At 42.4% G+C, this 17374-nt stretch overlaps 1 protein-coding gene across 4 annotated transcripts in view; it reads right to left on the reverse strand.

Annotated features, from left to right (window-relative positions):
- Positions 1-17374, reverse strand: part of lrp8 (low density lipoprotein receptor-related protein 8, apolipoprotein e receptor) — a 232338-nt gene that overhangs the window by 34731 nt on the left and 180233 nt on the right. For all 4 annotated transcript variants that reach the window (XM_033621269.2, XM_078168965.1, XM_078168966.1 and 1 more), the window contains exons 8-12: positions 16598-16717; positions 14130-14255; positions 5925-6096; positions 2339-2563; positions 1506-1624 (exon numbers count right to left, since the gene is read on the reverse strand). In XM_033621269.2, coding sequence (XP_033477160.2) covers positions 1506-1624; positions 2339-2563; positions 5925-6096; positions 14130-14255; positions 16598-16717 — 762 coding nt within the window. The remainder of the gene's footprint in view (positions 1-1505; positions 1625-2338; positions 2564-5924; positions 6097-14129; positions 14256-16597; positions 16718-17374) is intronic.

The following is a 17374-nucleotide window of genomic DNA, read 5'->3' on the forward strand; positions in this document are numbered from 1 at the left end:
ATACACTGTTTACATATTCATAGAACCAATTATTCTGTGAGTCTTTAAAGAATAGTGAATATGATCAAAAATGCTGGCGGTGACTGGCAACTTAAAAATAATACTCTGGCAGGGAAAGTATCAAGTAAAGAGGTGCGCTTGGACAAAAATGGTGACACAGTCATGCCATGGAAATTTCAAAATGAAGGTGTATCTTAAAGATGACGATATGTATTGATGTTTTCACTTTGCGTTGATAATACTCGGTCCTTGATCTTTGAATCGATATATCAGCATGGATCGATGTATTGTTACAGACAATATTACATCTTCTTATTAAAATGTTGGATTTTTAATAAACAATTTACCACATAAATTCATACAAAGTAGAAAAGAGTGCTGCCGAATAAAAAAAGCTACGAAGTTGGACATCCTTGGAAAACTAATTTAAAAAATGCCCAAATTAAAATGGCCATAAATACTGATATTAATTCAGCATCTGAAGTTAAATATAACAAACTATTTTCCCTAGATTAATTTGTTTTTGCAAATCAGTACTGCAGTTTAACCCTCATATGAGGTGAAAGAACTTGAGTAGAACATTTGTATTTTCTTAAATTTGAAAGGTTTTGTCAGCATAAATTCCGGTTAAATTCCACACTGGTGCAATAATGGCAGTAACAATACTGTTGCTTCCTTTTTAATATAAGGAGGCCACGTCAGTTACAAAAATCAGGAGCTTGATCACATTCCTAATATGCAATAGGCTAGTCAGCTGGGTAAACCTAAAAGGAACTGATTCAACATTATGATGCCAGAAAAAGAACAGGAAAAACCAGAGTTATTTTCATTCACAACTTCACCTCCTGACTCAGACAATCAACTGTTCTGTTCGCTGCTCTGCATGAAATCAATGACCAAGGGGGAAAAAAAAAAAATCCACCCCTTCTTCAGCAGCGGTCTGGCCAACTCTCTCATTCGCCTTACTCTAAAAAATAATTTGTTTTCATACAGATGTAGTGACACCTCAATTCCACAGAGTGTGGCAACTGCATGCCTCTCTTTCTCCTCAGGCAAGGGCAGCTGAGAGAAATTGGCTGGTGCCGCGGAGGGAGTTGAAAGGGATGATGGGAGGTATTGACGGCGCAGAGTGTCTGGCTTATTAATTCGGAGGCCCGTGTTCGCTGGCTTGATTGATGAGAGCCAGACACAAACTGAGCTATAACAATAAGAGCTACTCCGGGGTTGCAGCACCCCGAGACTATTTTCTTCTCTGAGCTCTTGCTGTTTGTCTCTTTTTGTTTCTTTCCCTCACTCTGTCTCTCTTGTTGTCTCTTCCTTTGTCTTGTATTTACTCATTTTTTCTCTCTCTCTATCCAAAAGCAATACCAGCATTATAACTTTGTTTATAAAACTGCTCTCGGAGCTGATTGAATTCCCTGTCCCTGCATCATCTTATTGTTTTCTCTGCACACTTCAATGAGCCTTGCATGTGCAAAGCTGCATTCTTGTCTGTCCTTCCTTACCCAGAGTGATTCCGTTGGGCCATTCGATGTGTTCAGACACCAGAACTTGTCGGTCCACCCCGTTCATCCCAGCCTTCTCAATTTTGGCCTGACCTCCCCAGTCTGACCAGTACATAAACCTGTGGAGAGACACACACAAACCAGTCAGACATGGATGGGGACAACAAAGCAAACAAGATAAAAAGACCTTTTCCGGGAGCAGTGAGTTGGTTTTCATGTGTAATGCCATAGTCAAATTATAGAAGACAATTAATATGCGACTGAATCTACTGTACCCTATCACACAGTGTCCCTATCTGACACTCCATCTCATTTTCTCTGCAAAATCAAGTAGTTTTCCGTTTGAAACAGGCCTTGAAGACACAAGAGGAAAGTGGATACTGTGTAAAACTGCTGGTGCTGGAAACTTGGACCGCTTTTAAAAGTGTGTGTCAGTGTGTGTGTGCTAAAGCTAGGCTTCATTTGCATGTATTTCATGCTAGTCTAGCTTTGTAGAGTTGTGAAAAGAGTCCTTTTGGGAACCTAAGACATCTGAGACAAAGGGAAAGAGGCAGATAGAGTAGACAAGAGCTGCGTCGTATCTCCATATAGTTGTTAAGCTGCTTAATCTAACAGATGGGTGCAGCGCCACAAATAGCACTCAGATGATGTAGTAAAGAGCCTATTTTTAGATAAAAATTCTGTTACTTTATAGTAACATTGGCTTTTCCCCTATTAAGAGATTAGCAATAATGCCCACGGCTTGTCCGGCCACCCTCGCGTCCTTCCCTAACCCTCCCCTCAACTCCTTTGCCACCCTCTCTGTCCATCTGTCCAAAACTTCTCCCACTCACCCTTGGTGTGGATCGACTGCGATAGCCCGCGGCTCGCTAAGCTCGGTGGCTATCAGGACTTTTCTCTTTCTGCCGTCTCCCGTGGCGACAGAGACGCTCTTGTTGCCAGAGTCGGTCCAGTAGATGTTCTTGTGCACCCAGTCGACAGCCAGACCCTCGGGGGAATGGAGCGAATCGATGAGAGTCACCTGCTGGGATGAGTCACTGGCCTTGTTGATGTAAGCACTGGTGGATGGAAGAGGAGAGGTGTCTCAGTTGATGTCGTGGAAAACATGATATACCCAATAATTTAGGAATAGGCAGAAAAAGAAGGACAATTATACTCTGCTTGATTTGTTGCTATCTATTCTGGTCTCCTTTTCTTGTGAGCAAAGACTTGAGTGTACTACGTGCCTTAGATACTTATTGCTGCGCGTGGTGGGGAACAGGTATTCTTTACTCTAGATAATACTATGTCAGGGGCACTCAAAGCTGACACCTCTATAGCAAACCCCAGGCCTCCCACCAAGCAGCACCTCCCAGGGAGAAAGAATCTCTCTTTATCTATCAGCAGCTTACAAAACAACCTGCCTTTCTCTCTGTTTTGGTCACTCCCCCCCTCTGTGTCTTTCTGTCTCTTGTCTTCTCAATCTCTCTCCATTTTCTTCTTTCTGTCCGTCTATTCCTATGTCCCTTCTTTTCCCTTCCCATCTCAACATCTGCAGTCGTATAAAACAAGCCACTGAAAGACAACCTTGTGGGAAGGTCGGGAAATGCACTACCCTGTCGTCACATATCATCAAACCCTATCAGAATGAATGTGAGGAGTGCAGATTGTAGGAGCAGCTTAAATAAAGGCTGGCGAGGTGGTTGCAGAGGAAGATGAGGGGAAGATGGATGAGTGAGGGACTTGGAAGCAGCTTGTGTTGTTAATTGGCTGTGTTACTGTTTGCCACCGCAGACGTCTTCATCGATGAGGGGAGAGTTAACCCGCTGCTGTCTCGTGATGGATAATCTAAGGCTTCTCTCTTGTGTCCCGGGGTTTATTACAGAGATCCAACACCTGTCTTTCACTGAAGGTGCAAATTAAAATGAGGGCTAGAGCACAGAGGACGCAGATGAAATCCCTCATGTAATTGGTGCAACAGTGGTCTATCAAGGAGCTGTAGATTACAGACGAACAGAAGCAACCTATAGTCTATGCTACTCATTGTCCAATATAATAATCACATCATAATTTCTCTTCATGCATCCCATTCTTGTGAACATCACACATAAAATAGTCTTACTCTCACAGAGCATTGGTTTTACTCCTCACGTCCTTGTTTTTAGTTACAAATATTCAGATAGACTGGGATGAACAGGTTGGAGGGATGAATAGAGGGCAGACGGGAATAAGAAATAAGACAGAGACAGATGAGTCCAAGACTACTGAGCAGATTGCATCTTTAATTGGCTGTATTATTGTTTGCAACAGACATCTCCATCACAGGGAGAAGTTAACAAGTCATCGACCCGTAGCTTGCTAATCACTATTAATTAGCCTGGAAAACCACACCGTCGCAGTGAGGGACAATGAGGATGAATCACTTTTAAATACACAGCTATTTCTATTTGGCAAAATGCTCCTTATCAGAGGGAGAGTACTGCACGGGAATGTAAGATGCTTGGGTTAAGGGCGCGATTAATCATGTCCCTAACCTTCAAGGTACAACTTTTTAAAACAGGAACGGATTCCTAAAACATACACGAACAGCCAAGCAATAAAAAGGGACACTGACTCTTTCACGTCATAGGGAACAGAAACAAAGTGGGGTTTTAAAGGCAGCCAAATTATTAGAATCAGTTGCCATCTTGTTTCACGTCATTAATTCAGTCTGATATTGTGTTCATGCCTGTTGATGGTACAACTAACTGTCACCGCTAAATCATTGTCATCTGACACAGATGTTGCTGTAAGAGCAGTTAATCTAGAAATCTGGAATCAGGCAGGATGAATGGAGGAATAGGCTGGAAATAAATAAATAAATACATATTAAGTACTTGTGACATAGCTCCTGGGTCTTCAACAGGGGGTCAGCGACTCCTAGGGGGTCCTCAGAGTTACTAAAAATACTGAGGCCAAATTACTGTTTGACACTTAAAGTTTTTTTTCCTTCAAAAATCAAAATATATTTGAAAATACGGCCTTGTCATAACAAAAACCCCATTTAATTTACATCACATGAGATAGGCTAACTAAACATGTGAGCTAGCTGACACTAAATCACTGTATGGCACTTATCCATAATGGCGAGGTGAACTAGTTAGCTAACATTTATGCACTATTGAAAGATAATGGCCAATTAGCTGTAGTATTATTATTGTTGTTCCAAATGTACAGGCATTCTTGTGAGCCACAATGGATCGTTCTGTAACTCTTCAAGCAAGACACTCTGACACACTGTCCACCTCAGAAACAACCAGCACAAGTGCAGTGGATAAGGCTAATGCACCTAGCCTTGCTGCAACTGCTACTAACTTAACAAAGGAAGACCCAAAAGTATTCAGAGATTTACCTAAAGTGCAACTCAGTTTTTTTTAAATGCATGTAGTAAAGGGTCCCTGCTCCATATCTCCTTGAGCCAAGGGGTCCTTGGCCTGAAAAATGTTGAGGACCTCTGAACTAGCAGGTCATTGTAACTTTTAAAAGAGCCTTATGCTGAAGTCAAAAGGAGCAGAGGATCTGAAAGGTGCTTATATACTGAGAGTCCTTCAAAATAATATGATCCAACAGAAATTTAGCAGTATAATGGACGATGGTACACTTTTATGCCTTTGGGTTTATAAAATGTGTATAGTTTTTTGAAAGGATGACAAGAAGGTGAGCAGAACTCTAAGCAGATTTAACTGTACAGATTAACTTGTTGCTGGCCATTTAAAGTGTCTGTGTGTGTGTTTTTTGCGGCTCCAAAGCAGATGACGAATGGGTTAATTTGTCCTTTCTCTGTCACAAGCCCTTGAGTGTATCTCTGAGTTTGTGTGGCAGTGCGCATATGTGTGCCTGTGTGCGTATGCAGGTGAATAATGGTGGTGATTATTGAGGCAGTGAAATTAGAGAGAGCATATGGCTCAGCTGAGATGATAGAAGGCCCCTCCCACTACCTGTCAGCCATTGGGGTGAGGCACACACACACCCACACACACACACAGAGTCATGGTATACCTACCCATGTGTGTGCACATAGTGTATGTGTGAAGGACAAACAGCTCCACCTTTTAATGACAGATGACACAGCCCTCCAGGTGTGACTGACACACACACACACACACACACACACTCACATGCACACAAACACAACCCCCAGGTACGACTGTCTCTGTACCAGAAGGTGTGACAGGTTGAAGCAGACAAGATGGATGGGTAGAGGAGAAACAGGGTGACAGAACGACTGAGGAACGAGCAGGGAACGTTATCCAAACTCCTACAGTCCTGATCCTGTATAGTACCATTCATGGCTTTATACAGGCTTTAATGATAGTCCACAAATCACACAAATCATATGTACATTGTGTGTGTGTGTGTGTGTGTGTGTGTGTGTGTGTGTGTGTGTGTTTGCGTGCATACCTGTATATTTTACGATGATATAGATCACACCAGAACATCTTGTTGGTGGCAACGTCTACGTCCAGGGCCACTGCGTTCTTCAGCGTGGGCACCACCTGTGTGTATTCACTCTTCAGCAGGTCAATGCGACGGATCTCGTGACGGTTGGTGAACATCAGGTATGGACTCTTTCCTAATGGAGCAGGGAAGACATTCACATTAAGATCACGTGGGAGCACATCTCCTGATTCGCTGCTATTTATTTACAACTTGACATCGGCAAGGTTGGACAGATACACCACAAATCTCAGGAGATGTGTGGAGACCCTTGACAGCCATTAACCTACTACTGCAACCTCAAAAGAGCACATGTATCATTCTCAACCCACTCTCTGCTAGACACTGGCCATTTGCAATACTGTCAGTCATAAGTGTGTTATTGTACGTGTGACAAGGAAACATTTGCTGATCTTGACAAGGATACATAAATTGAAGCACAGATCCCAAAGCTGTCTGTGAAAGGTGAACCTGCCTATCTGCATCATTGCAAATGTAATGCAATCCACACTGTTCCTGAGCCTGAGACAGACAAGGTCATGTTGACTTTCATGCCAGTGCTACTCGCTGGCAGTATAATTCGAAGATATTACATGCTGTCGTGTGTTACCTGGTCATCAAGACCTGAAAGTTTTTGATGTGATATAAAAAATATGTTTTAAACGTGATGCTGACATGACATGTCAAGGAAACATTTGCCATGGAAACTCCTGTCCTCTGAGCCATTATCCATTTTTACTAAATATCCAATGATACCTGTACACCTACTTTATGTTTTGGCCATTTGTGGCCATTTGCTGCTATGTTAATTGGCTATATTTGCCTTGACTGTGGCAAAGACACAGAAGTGCCAAAATGTTGGTCTGCTTACACCATAAAAGACTCCGGATTGATCAGTGTGCTCCAATCCTTTCTCCTCCCTTCACATGTATGTCAGCAGTTCTGTTAAAAACCTACACATACTGTTAACTACAAAGATAACATGGGTGGTGTTGAGTGTTGACTGTTATTCCCAGGAGGGAACAAAATGTAAGATAACTGAGGTCTTGTTTTGCATTTGTACTATTTAGGTCCTTAACACATGCATTTTTGATGATGTGAGCATAAATAAATCATCCAAATAAACATTTTAAAAGGAAAATCTATTCTACACACACACACACACACACACACTTTTTGACACAACATAATGCTGTTCACTTAATTATTCACATTCATTATGCGAGGTGGGCCTAACTGAAAGCAAGGCGGCTCAAAAACATCACATCCATTAAAAGAGCCTGTGTGTGTATGTGTGTGTGTATGAGTGCGTGTCCTGCTGCCGGATGAAGTAATGAAGCACAATGTGCAGGTGGATAAAGTAGCCCAACGACTAGACATGACACATCGTTCTATTTTTAGCACAAGAGCTTGTCAAAAGTGTGTTTCTGGGTTCTCTTCCTCAGGTGTGTACAGTACGTGCTGTTGGCTGGCACATCAGTTACCTGGGGCACATTTTTCAGCAGGCTGAAGGTGAGCATGAGTCAAGCATTTGAATAACTCTCATGCAGTTGACAAGGTCAACTTCATGTTTTGTACATACAGGCAAAAAATTCCATAGTTTGTGCACATGCCTGCATATAGCAGAGACAACGTACACCTAATCTCGCATAGCCAGGACTATCTCCAGAGCGCTGTGTCAGCGCTTGAGAAAGGTCTGGAATCACCATATTACCATTGTGCTCTGAGGGGAAAAAAAACACTTGGCTTGCTTTTGTTTCTCTAATCACACCTATCCTGGGTAACACCAAGCTCAGGATGCAGTGGCATTGTCCTTGCAAAATACTGTTGAGGGGGAAATCACACAGTGACAGGGCTAACTGTTAGCATCACATGGCTAACATTACCTAAATGGTTTAAGGACAGAGACAGAGACATTTTGGTATCAGTGTAAGTTTGTTTGGACCTTTTAACGCTTCAGTGTTGAATGTTAGTGCTGCTGTGTTAGCTTGTGCTAACCAGGCAGGCTCTCTGGGAGGAGAGCTTCTTCGCTGACAGTGGTATCAGAAAGTTTGCCAATCCAGGGAGTTGCGATGGTCCGAGATCAGAGCCCAGGGCCAAAAAAGACTGTATTGAGGTATCGCTTTACTATGTGGCAAATCATCTCTGACTCACTTTGTCAGAAAACAGTTCAAATCGAACATGAGAGTCCTCCCAGACAAAGTCAGTTCTTTTCCATGGTGTGTTCACAAGTTGTAGATCTAGAACTATTCACCGAAAGAACAAAGCAGGCATGCCTTATTGCAAGATCTAAATCTTCATCAAAAGTTGAGCATAGCGTTAGTTAAGGCAGGACACAATGTCAAGCTCAGCTCACATCCCAGCTACATCAGCTGATCTCAAACAGCCCAATCAACTGATGGAGCAGCAGACTGATGAAGGCAGTCAGCTGACAGATCACATGATTCGTTTCTATGCAACCAATTGGTAAATCTCATTCAGGGCACCCTATTTAAACTGCTCTGGCCTGCCTACTGTTGCTGCTTCCTCTGCAAGCCGCTTTGCAACCTGCCTCCACCCCAGCTCCTCCTTTTCATGCTGTGTCTGACTTATCAATGTCATTTCTGTTTGTCACTGATGCTGCTCTGTTCTGTTCCTAGGGGTCTTTGCTGCTGCTCTCTCTGCCTTAGGCTTTCCATGTGGGCGCATGGAAGGGCAGACAGGTGTGCTCCGTCTGCCTCAGGCTTTCCTCATTTGCACATGGAAGGGCAGAGAAGTGTGCTCTCTCTGCCTTAAGGCTTCCCTTGCAGCCGCGTGGAAGGGCAGAGAAATGTGCTCTCTCTGCTTTGGGCTTTCCATGTAGGCGCGTGAAAGAGGTTTTCAAATTTGTTAGCTCGGATGTTGTCATTGTTGTTTCCTGTAGCAAAAGGGATCTTGAAAACATTAACACTCAGATAGCAGAAGAGAGGGACACAATAGTTGGGCAATGGCAGGCTTATAGCTACAGTCCACATCCGGCTGGTCAGACTATCTCATGACCAAATCCATCTACTACTACTCCTTTACCTAAACCATCATCATCATTCATCAAACTGTGCCCCAGTACTTTCCCTTTACTTTAGCTCAACAGTACCGCTTTGCCCTGGATCTGTCTCTCTGCCTGTTTCCCTTGTTATCCTAAACTTTTGCTCTTCTTCACACAAGTACTCATCTATCTCATTTTCTTGCTTATTTCCTTTATCTTTACTCTTCTCTGTCATGTCACCCTCCACTCCACACTGTCCAGTAAAGCAGAAATGCCACGTAACGAGACAAAGTTGGGCAACACTGTCACACTGATGCACACACAGACTCACACAGAGCCAGCCATCCCTCAATAGGTTTCCTCAGCCCCGGTTTAATATGGGCTACTGCACAGGGAGAAAATATTACATTTCTACTACTGTTTGGATCCAATCATTTTCCTCTGACTACTAGGTTTGAAACCATCAATTTCACCTGCTGCGAGAGAGAGAGCGAGAGAGAGAGGGAGAGGGAAGAAAGAAAAAAGAGACAGGCACAAGCAAATGTGATGGATGCAGGTAGAGTTGTGGAGAAATGAAGAGTAAGAGGATGTAATTGGGGAGGAAGCAAGAAGGAAAAGACATTAACAGATCAAATGACAGCAGGGGGAGAAAGTCAGGTGGGTAGAGGGGAAAAGAGAGAAAAAAAGAGAAGCGAGGAAGACAAGATGAGAAAAAGAGAGTGAGAACATTTTGAAGTATGTATAATAAGGACAGAGACTGATCTAACCTCTCTTTCATCAATCCCCCTGACTCACTTTTTCAAGACAACATCTCTTATCCCTCATCACCGTTGTCGCAGCAATACGTCCTCCTCGCAGTGAAAAACAGCTGAGTCATTGTTTTCTTCAGGCAATGACAGGAGAGATGTCATCAAAAAGTGCAATATTATCTCTCCTCAATGTATCCCAGCTGAGCAACAGTCAGCTTTCTTAACAAGAACAGGGTCCCCTAGATATATTTTAATCTGCACTGCCAGTTCAGGGCCGTTCTGCCCCGTTAGCCAATTAAGATAATGCAGTGAAAAGATAAATACGGGGCTGGGGAAATGCCGCCAGGCACTGCAGGAACATTGATTTGATTTGCACCAAAGCAGATGTTTATGATGTGGATGCAAAGTGTGGATGCAAACATAAAGACAGACGGAAAGGTTAGAAATAAATATGAAATTCTGCAGGATGATGGGGAAGTTTAGCTGCAGCTCTTGTGATGGCGATGGCGGTGTGGATGAGGTTATTAGGATGATGTTATGTCTGGAGGTAGACACACATGTCTGGATCGCCATGCTTGTTAAGACACACAGACACATGCTATATAGTGATGAAGAGATGCTGCAGCAGCGAGCAGGAATGAACCTTCTGTCAAAAGTCAAAAAGTCATCCCACTTGCTAGCTTTCCTCATGACAAAGCAAGTTATATAAGCCTTCATTATTTCTGTGGTGGATGGCCACAGTCTCCACGAGAAACTGTTGCATTTCCTTCCTTTAATAATTTGTGCACCAACATTTTAAAGTTGTGACCATTATACATCTCAAGATGGATATAGATGAGAAATAAATACATGCAAATTTGTATTTTGGATTAACATTAACAACATTCCTAGAGGCAGACAGAATAAAATGCTATGTGCTTGTCTATTAAAGGACCAGAACGGCAGCAAAAACTTCTGAGATGAGGTTTGACAGTGTTCCACAACATCTCGGGTCCCATGGCAAAATCTTTTGACAATGGGGAAAATCTGACCACTGCTTTAAACCCATTTTGAAAAGTGTGTGCTCAAACTGTCAAGTGTGGAGAAAAAAAAACACTGCTCTTGGCACTGTGGTTAAGCCCGCAGTACACTGTAGATGAGAGAGAGAACAAGGAACAAGAGAAGAAAAGAAAGCAAGACTTCGGTCCACAGGCAGTTTGTAGATTTCCTCGGCGTCGTTGTGACAGCGTGTCCTGCTTTCATCAACCAGGTTGTGTGTGTACCTGTAATGTATTCCATGCTGTCACGTCTTTCTTGTCCTCATCCTTACAGTACTACTGTCTGTAGATGTCAGAAACTTTTACTTGACTACCTTAAAAGGTCCCAGTTTTGTAACTGTCATTAAAAAGCAACTGCATTGTCTGCATATGGATGTTGGCTACGTTTAAATATTTCAGTGCACCAAACCACTGCGACTCAACTTATTGAAAATGCTACAATATATACTAGGCTTTAAGTTGCAAAGTTTTCTTTGTATTTTTCCATTTTATAAAGTTGATGCTAATGAGGGTAGTTAGCAGAGCCAGTGAGTGAGTGTTCATTGTTCCATGTGACACTTCATATCTGCAGCACAGCTATTATTTGGTTGTTTGGCAACCCTGTATATGGCTGAATCCAGCAAAGACATTATTAACACTAGTTGGTTTTGTCCACATGTCCTCGTTATCAGGACCAAAGCAGAAATGCTATTATCAGTTAGTTTTTATCAGAGCTATTGAAGCTCTAGTTGCAGCATTAAACTGTTTTCTTTCAGCAACTTTTACAATTATAAAAGAAAACAAAACTTTTCTCTCTAGATATGGTACTGCAGCGATTCTCTATGTGTTGACTGATCAGCTGTGACATAAAATAATGATAATAATGAGCGATAACATCAAAAAAGAACAGCCTGCATTGAGAAATAGAGGACAGGTGTTATTTTTCCTAATGTATGCATTCATATTTCCATCCCTGCTTTTGCTCTGGGCTCTGTCAAATTCAATTTTGCATCCACTCTAATTCATGACTGACGACTAAACTGGTCAAGAAACTGCAGTCAGTGTGGATCCATCCTCCTCATACAAACACTTACTCCCCCACTCCTTCTCTCTCCCTCTTACACACAATAATAATAACTCAAGTCGACGACTCAGTGAGTGGCATCACACCCATGAAGGTGTAAACACAAAAGCAACGAATGCAATTAGTGTAGAGCAAGGCTTTCTTCGGGGGGGACTTAATGGACGCTGCCATGTACTAATACAAACACGCGCGCACATTCACAAATACCAGCTTAGGAGAGGGAACGCTTTATGGCTCCAATCTGGGACTTTACTTTTAATTAGCATTGCTAGTGTAGCAGTTGCTTATTACTCTGAAATTAATCTGCAGAGCCTGAAACCATGCATTAGGATTAGAGTGAAATGCACTTTGTGTACACTGGAGAACATGAAGAGCAGAGGTTATTATCTGCACACGCTTAACTTGCACTAACCGCAACAAACACATGTAGAAAAAGCCGGGACAATAAAGCATTGCGTGTAACTTGAGGATGACGATGTGTTTTTCTGTGTGCCCTCGAGATGGAGGCGCAAATAACAGCGTGAACTTCGGTGTCGGCAAACGATATAGGCACTTGGCACGTGTCACATCTCATCAGAGAACGTGACACTCTTGCCCAGTATCTGTGTGTGAATGCCGACATGACTCCTTGGGATAACTACATGTTCATTTGTGTGACCAGAATCACAAAGTGTGAATGTGTGCTGATGGCATGTGTGTGATCGGGCGTACATGTAGTATGTGCGTCGAGGAACGAGTTAACAGGCAAATGTGGCTTCATTAAGTCCACATTACATCAGCTTCACGAAGCAAACATCTCTGCATTTGCGGTCCCATGTCTATTTGTGCCTCTGAATAAATAAACCTCAACATAAACAATAATCCCATCACATTTCCTGCCTCTTCCTCTTGATGCCGTCTCCTTTGGCACACTATAACATGTGCCACAATCAACAGCGCGGATGCCTCTCTGCATTACCTCGAATGTGCATTGAGATATTCATACAATGCATCCATCCCATCCATTTATCTTTTCTCCTTCTCTGCTTGCCTATCCTCCCCTCTAATAAATGTCTTGGCATCTGACAAGGACTGTTTGCGCTGCCTAACAGTAATAAAGATTCACACACAGAGGCATGAAGCAATCAATGGTGGTTTTTATGCCACTTAGCTTAAGAGTGAGGGCCTGCTTTCTGCTTTAAGCTCTCTCATTACCAGACCAGTTCACCCTGTAATGACTCAACCTAAGACCGATGGCGGCAATCACTAGTAACACTATTTTCTCTCTCTTGTCCCACAAAAAAAAAAAGTTAATTTGCTGCGTAACTCAATCGGTTAAAGGTTTCATTCCCAATTTAGGTGAGGGGGTTTTTGCGAGGCATTAACACAGATTTTATGTCTCCTGCAAAATTTATAATGCAGACAAAGCACTGATGATGCACTGATTATAGTTTCCTGCCCTCTCTATGTCTGCAGATATCCCTCTATTCTTTTAATTGGAAACAATGTACAGTTTTGAAATCCTGCTTTCAACACTGCTGTAAAATATATATCAGCCTTTATCGTAACATCACTACCCATCAGAAGCTCTAATTTGTCAGTGGTAGCTGTAAACGTTATCTGCAGTTCTTTAAATGGTTGTTGACAGACAGCGTTGTTATCGGAAAAGCCAGCTGTAACAGTCTGAGAATGGCGGGACTGATTAAAAACACCCAGAATTCACAGGGGAGCTTTTTCAAAAGGCATCCTTAGGTGCAGCTAAAAAGCTACAGTTGCATCTTCACTTTCGGATTTAGGCAGACCATTTCCCAGTAACAACCTTGCCTGGTGCAGCTTTGAGGACAAGATTTTATTTTCATTCACACCACTGCTCTGAGTGTTTACCCAGGCCAACGAGGGGTACAGACCCTGCTTGTGTCCTATGGTGAGTGGGCAGGCCCCCTCCCCACACAACATCCTTTTCCTTGACACTCGAGGGAGAGCAGAGGCAGCTGGCTGCAAACTTTTCATTAGTGAGGACTGCAGAAAAAGGTGGCAAATATTTATCTTTGCACAGATTGCCACGCAAGGCCTGCATACAAAGCGAGCCTCTCGTTTCACAGAATCCCACAGTGTGAGAATAGTGTGGGATGCGCCTCGGTAGCTAGGGGTGCTGGAATGGGAGAGTAATTGGTGTATATATAAGAGCCGGTCTCGACGTGTGATTCCTTTCGAGTACATGTGTGCCCATGTCTGTATTTTTTGTGCGAACATCCATCTATGACGGTGTGTGTCTTTACCTGAACAAATGGGTGTGAGCATGCATATGTGTGTGTCTGTGTGTGATAAATGGCTCACCCACGGCCTTGCAGGTCTTGGAGGCAGGGTCCATCTCGTAGCCTTCGTAGCATTCACACTTATAATCTCCTTTGTAGTTGATGCAGATCTGACTGCAGGCATCTGGGTTCTCACATTCGTCTATGTCTGTGGAGAGAAACATTGTACAAAGACATGCAGATCAAAACAACATTATAGAGACAAACACAAAGTCATGTTCGTCTGAAGAGTGAGAAATGAGAAGAGTACATTTTCTGTATCTGCTGTGTTAACAATCATTTTCAAAGAATGTTCACTTCAATTGAAGACTCTGATTCTTCAAATGGGGTTTCTAGGATTTTTATCTATCTGGCCGAGAGCGTCAACAGACAGGATTAGATCTTGGTTTGAAAAATATGCATGCTTGTTACTTGTTAAGTAATAATTTAATTGCCAGAACCCCAGTTAAATTCCATTTGCATAGATCAGTACTAAGACTATCATTGCTTTTAAGTGTATCTGAAGTTATTTTTAGCAAATATTTAAAAATGATTCCATATATTTCGTCAGAGAGAGGATCTGGTGGCTGAAAATGTTTCATCTGCTTTGCTGTATTAAATTCTTCTTTATATAAATGTTGTGTCCACAGAATATTTCGCCAGTAACTGCACAGATGTATTGTCCTTGCTGGTTTGTTTATGAGAACAGACAGCGGTGGCACATTTGAACAGTTAAACCAAATAAAACTTTAAAGCAACAGTCCAACAATTTGGGAAATGTTTGTTTGCTAGCAAACCCGCGGCCTGATGAGAAGATCAATACCAATTTGATCTCACTGAGATCAGGATTTGGGATGTGTTTAGTCAGGCTTAGCACCAAGACGTGAGGCAGGGGGAAACTGCCTCCCTGGCTTTGCACAAAGTAAAACAAATCACTGTCAAGCAACTTTAAAGCTGTTCTTTCTATGTGTTGTATCTGGTTAATTTTACTTGTTTAAGAGAGGGAATGCTAAAGCTGGCATTGTGATTTCAGAGGGTTACAAGCTTTTTTTTTTCTTTATCACTGTGCATTCATCTCACAAGCAGCACTATGCAACATAGATATGAAAATAACATTACCATCATGGATGGTGTTGGGTTGTTAAAACATACCACAAGAAGTTAAATAAAGGGTCATATCTTCATATTTACTAAAGGGCCTGACAACCACACTACATTACAACTACATACAGTGGTTGTTGGTCACAGCATTCAACTCATAACCTCTCCCAAATCATTACATATCAAATTCTATGGGGCAAATTTACAAAGTAGATCGCAGCTGCTGATAGCACCTGGAATTGCACATCACTTCCAACCACTATTTGCCTTTGTTTTTTTTTTTGCATTTGACTGAAATTATCCATATGGCAACGCATAAAAGTTGCCTTTGTGCCAAAAACACAGGCAGAACAATGGTAAAGAAAAAATAAATAAAACTTTCCTTACCAATAAGGTGGTAATGGTAATGACTTGCACTTTTCCACTACATGTCACATTCACACACTAGTGGGCGAGGCTGCCATACAAGGTGCCACCTGTTACTCAGCTTAAGTGCACTTACACACTGATGGAACAGCCATCAGGAGCAATTTGGTGCCCAAGGATACTTTGACATGCGGACTAGAGGAGCCGGGGATTGAACCACTGATCTCCTGATTAGTGGACGTCCTCCTGAGCCTCAGACGCCACAGGTATAGAGAGGCCTTCCTCCAAAGTTTAGGCAGTGGGGACAGTGTGAGCATGACACTCCTTATAAATGTGCTTCAGTTAACACCATCGTTGTGAAGATGCTCGTACAATAACTTTGATCTTTGTGAATTGAACCATCTCGTTTGCATAGGAAGGGGCCAATTGGGCACCAAACGTATGCACATTACCTAATTTAAATACATGCAAATGGCACAGGAACACCAAGACGCTATTTGCTTGGCAGTGCAGTAGGGGTGCACACTTTGTGAGTGCTTTAAAAATTACAGTTTCTTTTTGTCTTATTTGTGCATGCAAAAGCCGAGTTGTTCTTGTTTGAATTTGCCCCTATGTGTATTACAAAAAAGAAGATACAAAATGAAGATATGTCCGCTTTGGAGTGGTTGAAAGAAGTTGTTCTTGCAGCAGTTTACCATTACTTGAAGTTATGTCCCAGGCTTTGTTTTTTATTAAACACAAATGGAATACCTACACATTACTTAATTGTTAATGAAAAAGAAGCACATTTCCCAATACTATACGTCAAGTTGTTCCTTTTACCAGTATATGGTCTAAACAGTTGGGCTAGAAACCTTGTGAAACTCATGGCGCTCCCATGGTCTCTAACAAAGCTACATAAAGCATGATGAAACATGAGGAGGGCAGAAAAAAATGGCTCTATAGACTGCACCAGCCGAGGACCAGACAAGGTGTGATTGTATATTAGTCACGGTCTTCTGCATTAGGGCGATAGTTTTGTCACATAACTTCTGATTTCTTTACCTCCACAAGTCTTTTTGTCCAGGAGTTTGTACCCAGACGGACAGTCACACTCATAACCAATTCTGCGGTCCCTGCAGATGTGGGAGCAGCCGCCATTGCTGTCTGCACACTCATTCAGGCCTGTAGAGAGAGGGACAGCGGATGGAGGGACAGAAGATAGGACAGGCACCAGAAGGGAGGGAAGTGGAGAGGAGTTGAATGATGGTGAAATAACTCCAGCAGGCTATTGGACAGAACAATCCAGCCTGGATATAATACAAAGAAAAAGTTGCACAGAAAGACAAAACATATAACGTTTGTGCGTGTGAATAGTTTTAATCATGCTGCCAGTTAGGAAAAGTTAGTCCTGTCAAGTGTGGCTATGAACACATCAACTTTCCATTGTTAAAGACATCAAGCATAAAAGGAAGAGAAAAGGAGAGACCCAGTGTGTGTGTGTGAGTGTATATAGTATATTCATGGGCCTGCTTGTGTGTGTGTTCATGGCCTATAGCCACAATCTCAGCCAAATGCACCTGGAATTAATCCATTCTCCAACAGGGAGCTTGGCCACGTGTAGCAGGTTAGGTTTTTTTTTTAGTACTTTAGAGCAGCAGAACAGATTGGACTCCCTCTCAGTTATGCTTCCTTTATGTCCCTTCCTTTTTGTATCCGTTTCTGCACCTCCATTTATTCCTCTGTCTTTCAACTGCCCTCCAGGGAGCAGAGAGAGATCGCTGCAGAAAGCTAAAGCTGGTACTTCATTACCGGTTTACATTAAAGATTTAAGCTTCGAGG

Source organism: Epinephelus lanceolatus, chromosome 6 (assembly GCF_041903045.1).
Source record: "Epinephelus lanceolatus isolate andai-2023 chromosome 6, ASM4190304v1, whole genome shotgun sequence".
Taxonomy (NCBI): Eukaryota; Metazoa; Chordata; class Actinopteri; order Perciformes; family Serranidae; genus Epinephelus; species Epinephelus lanceolatus.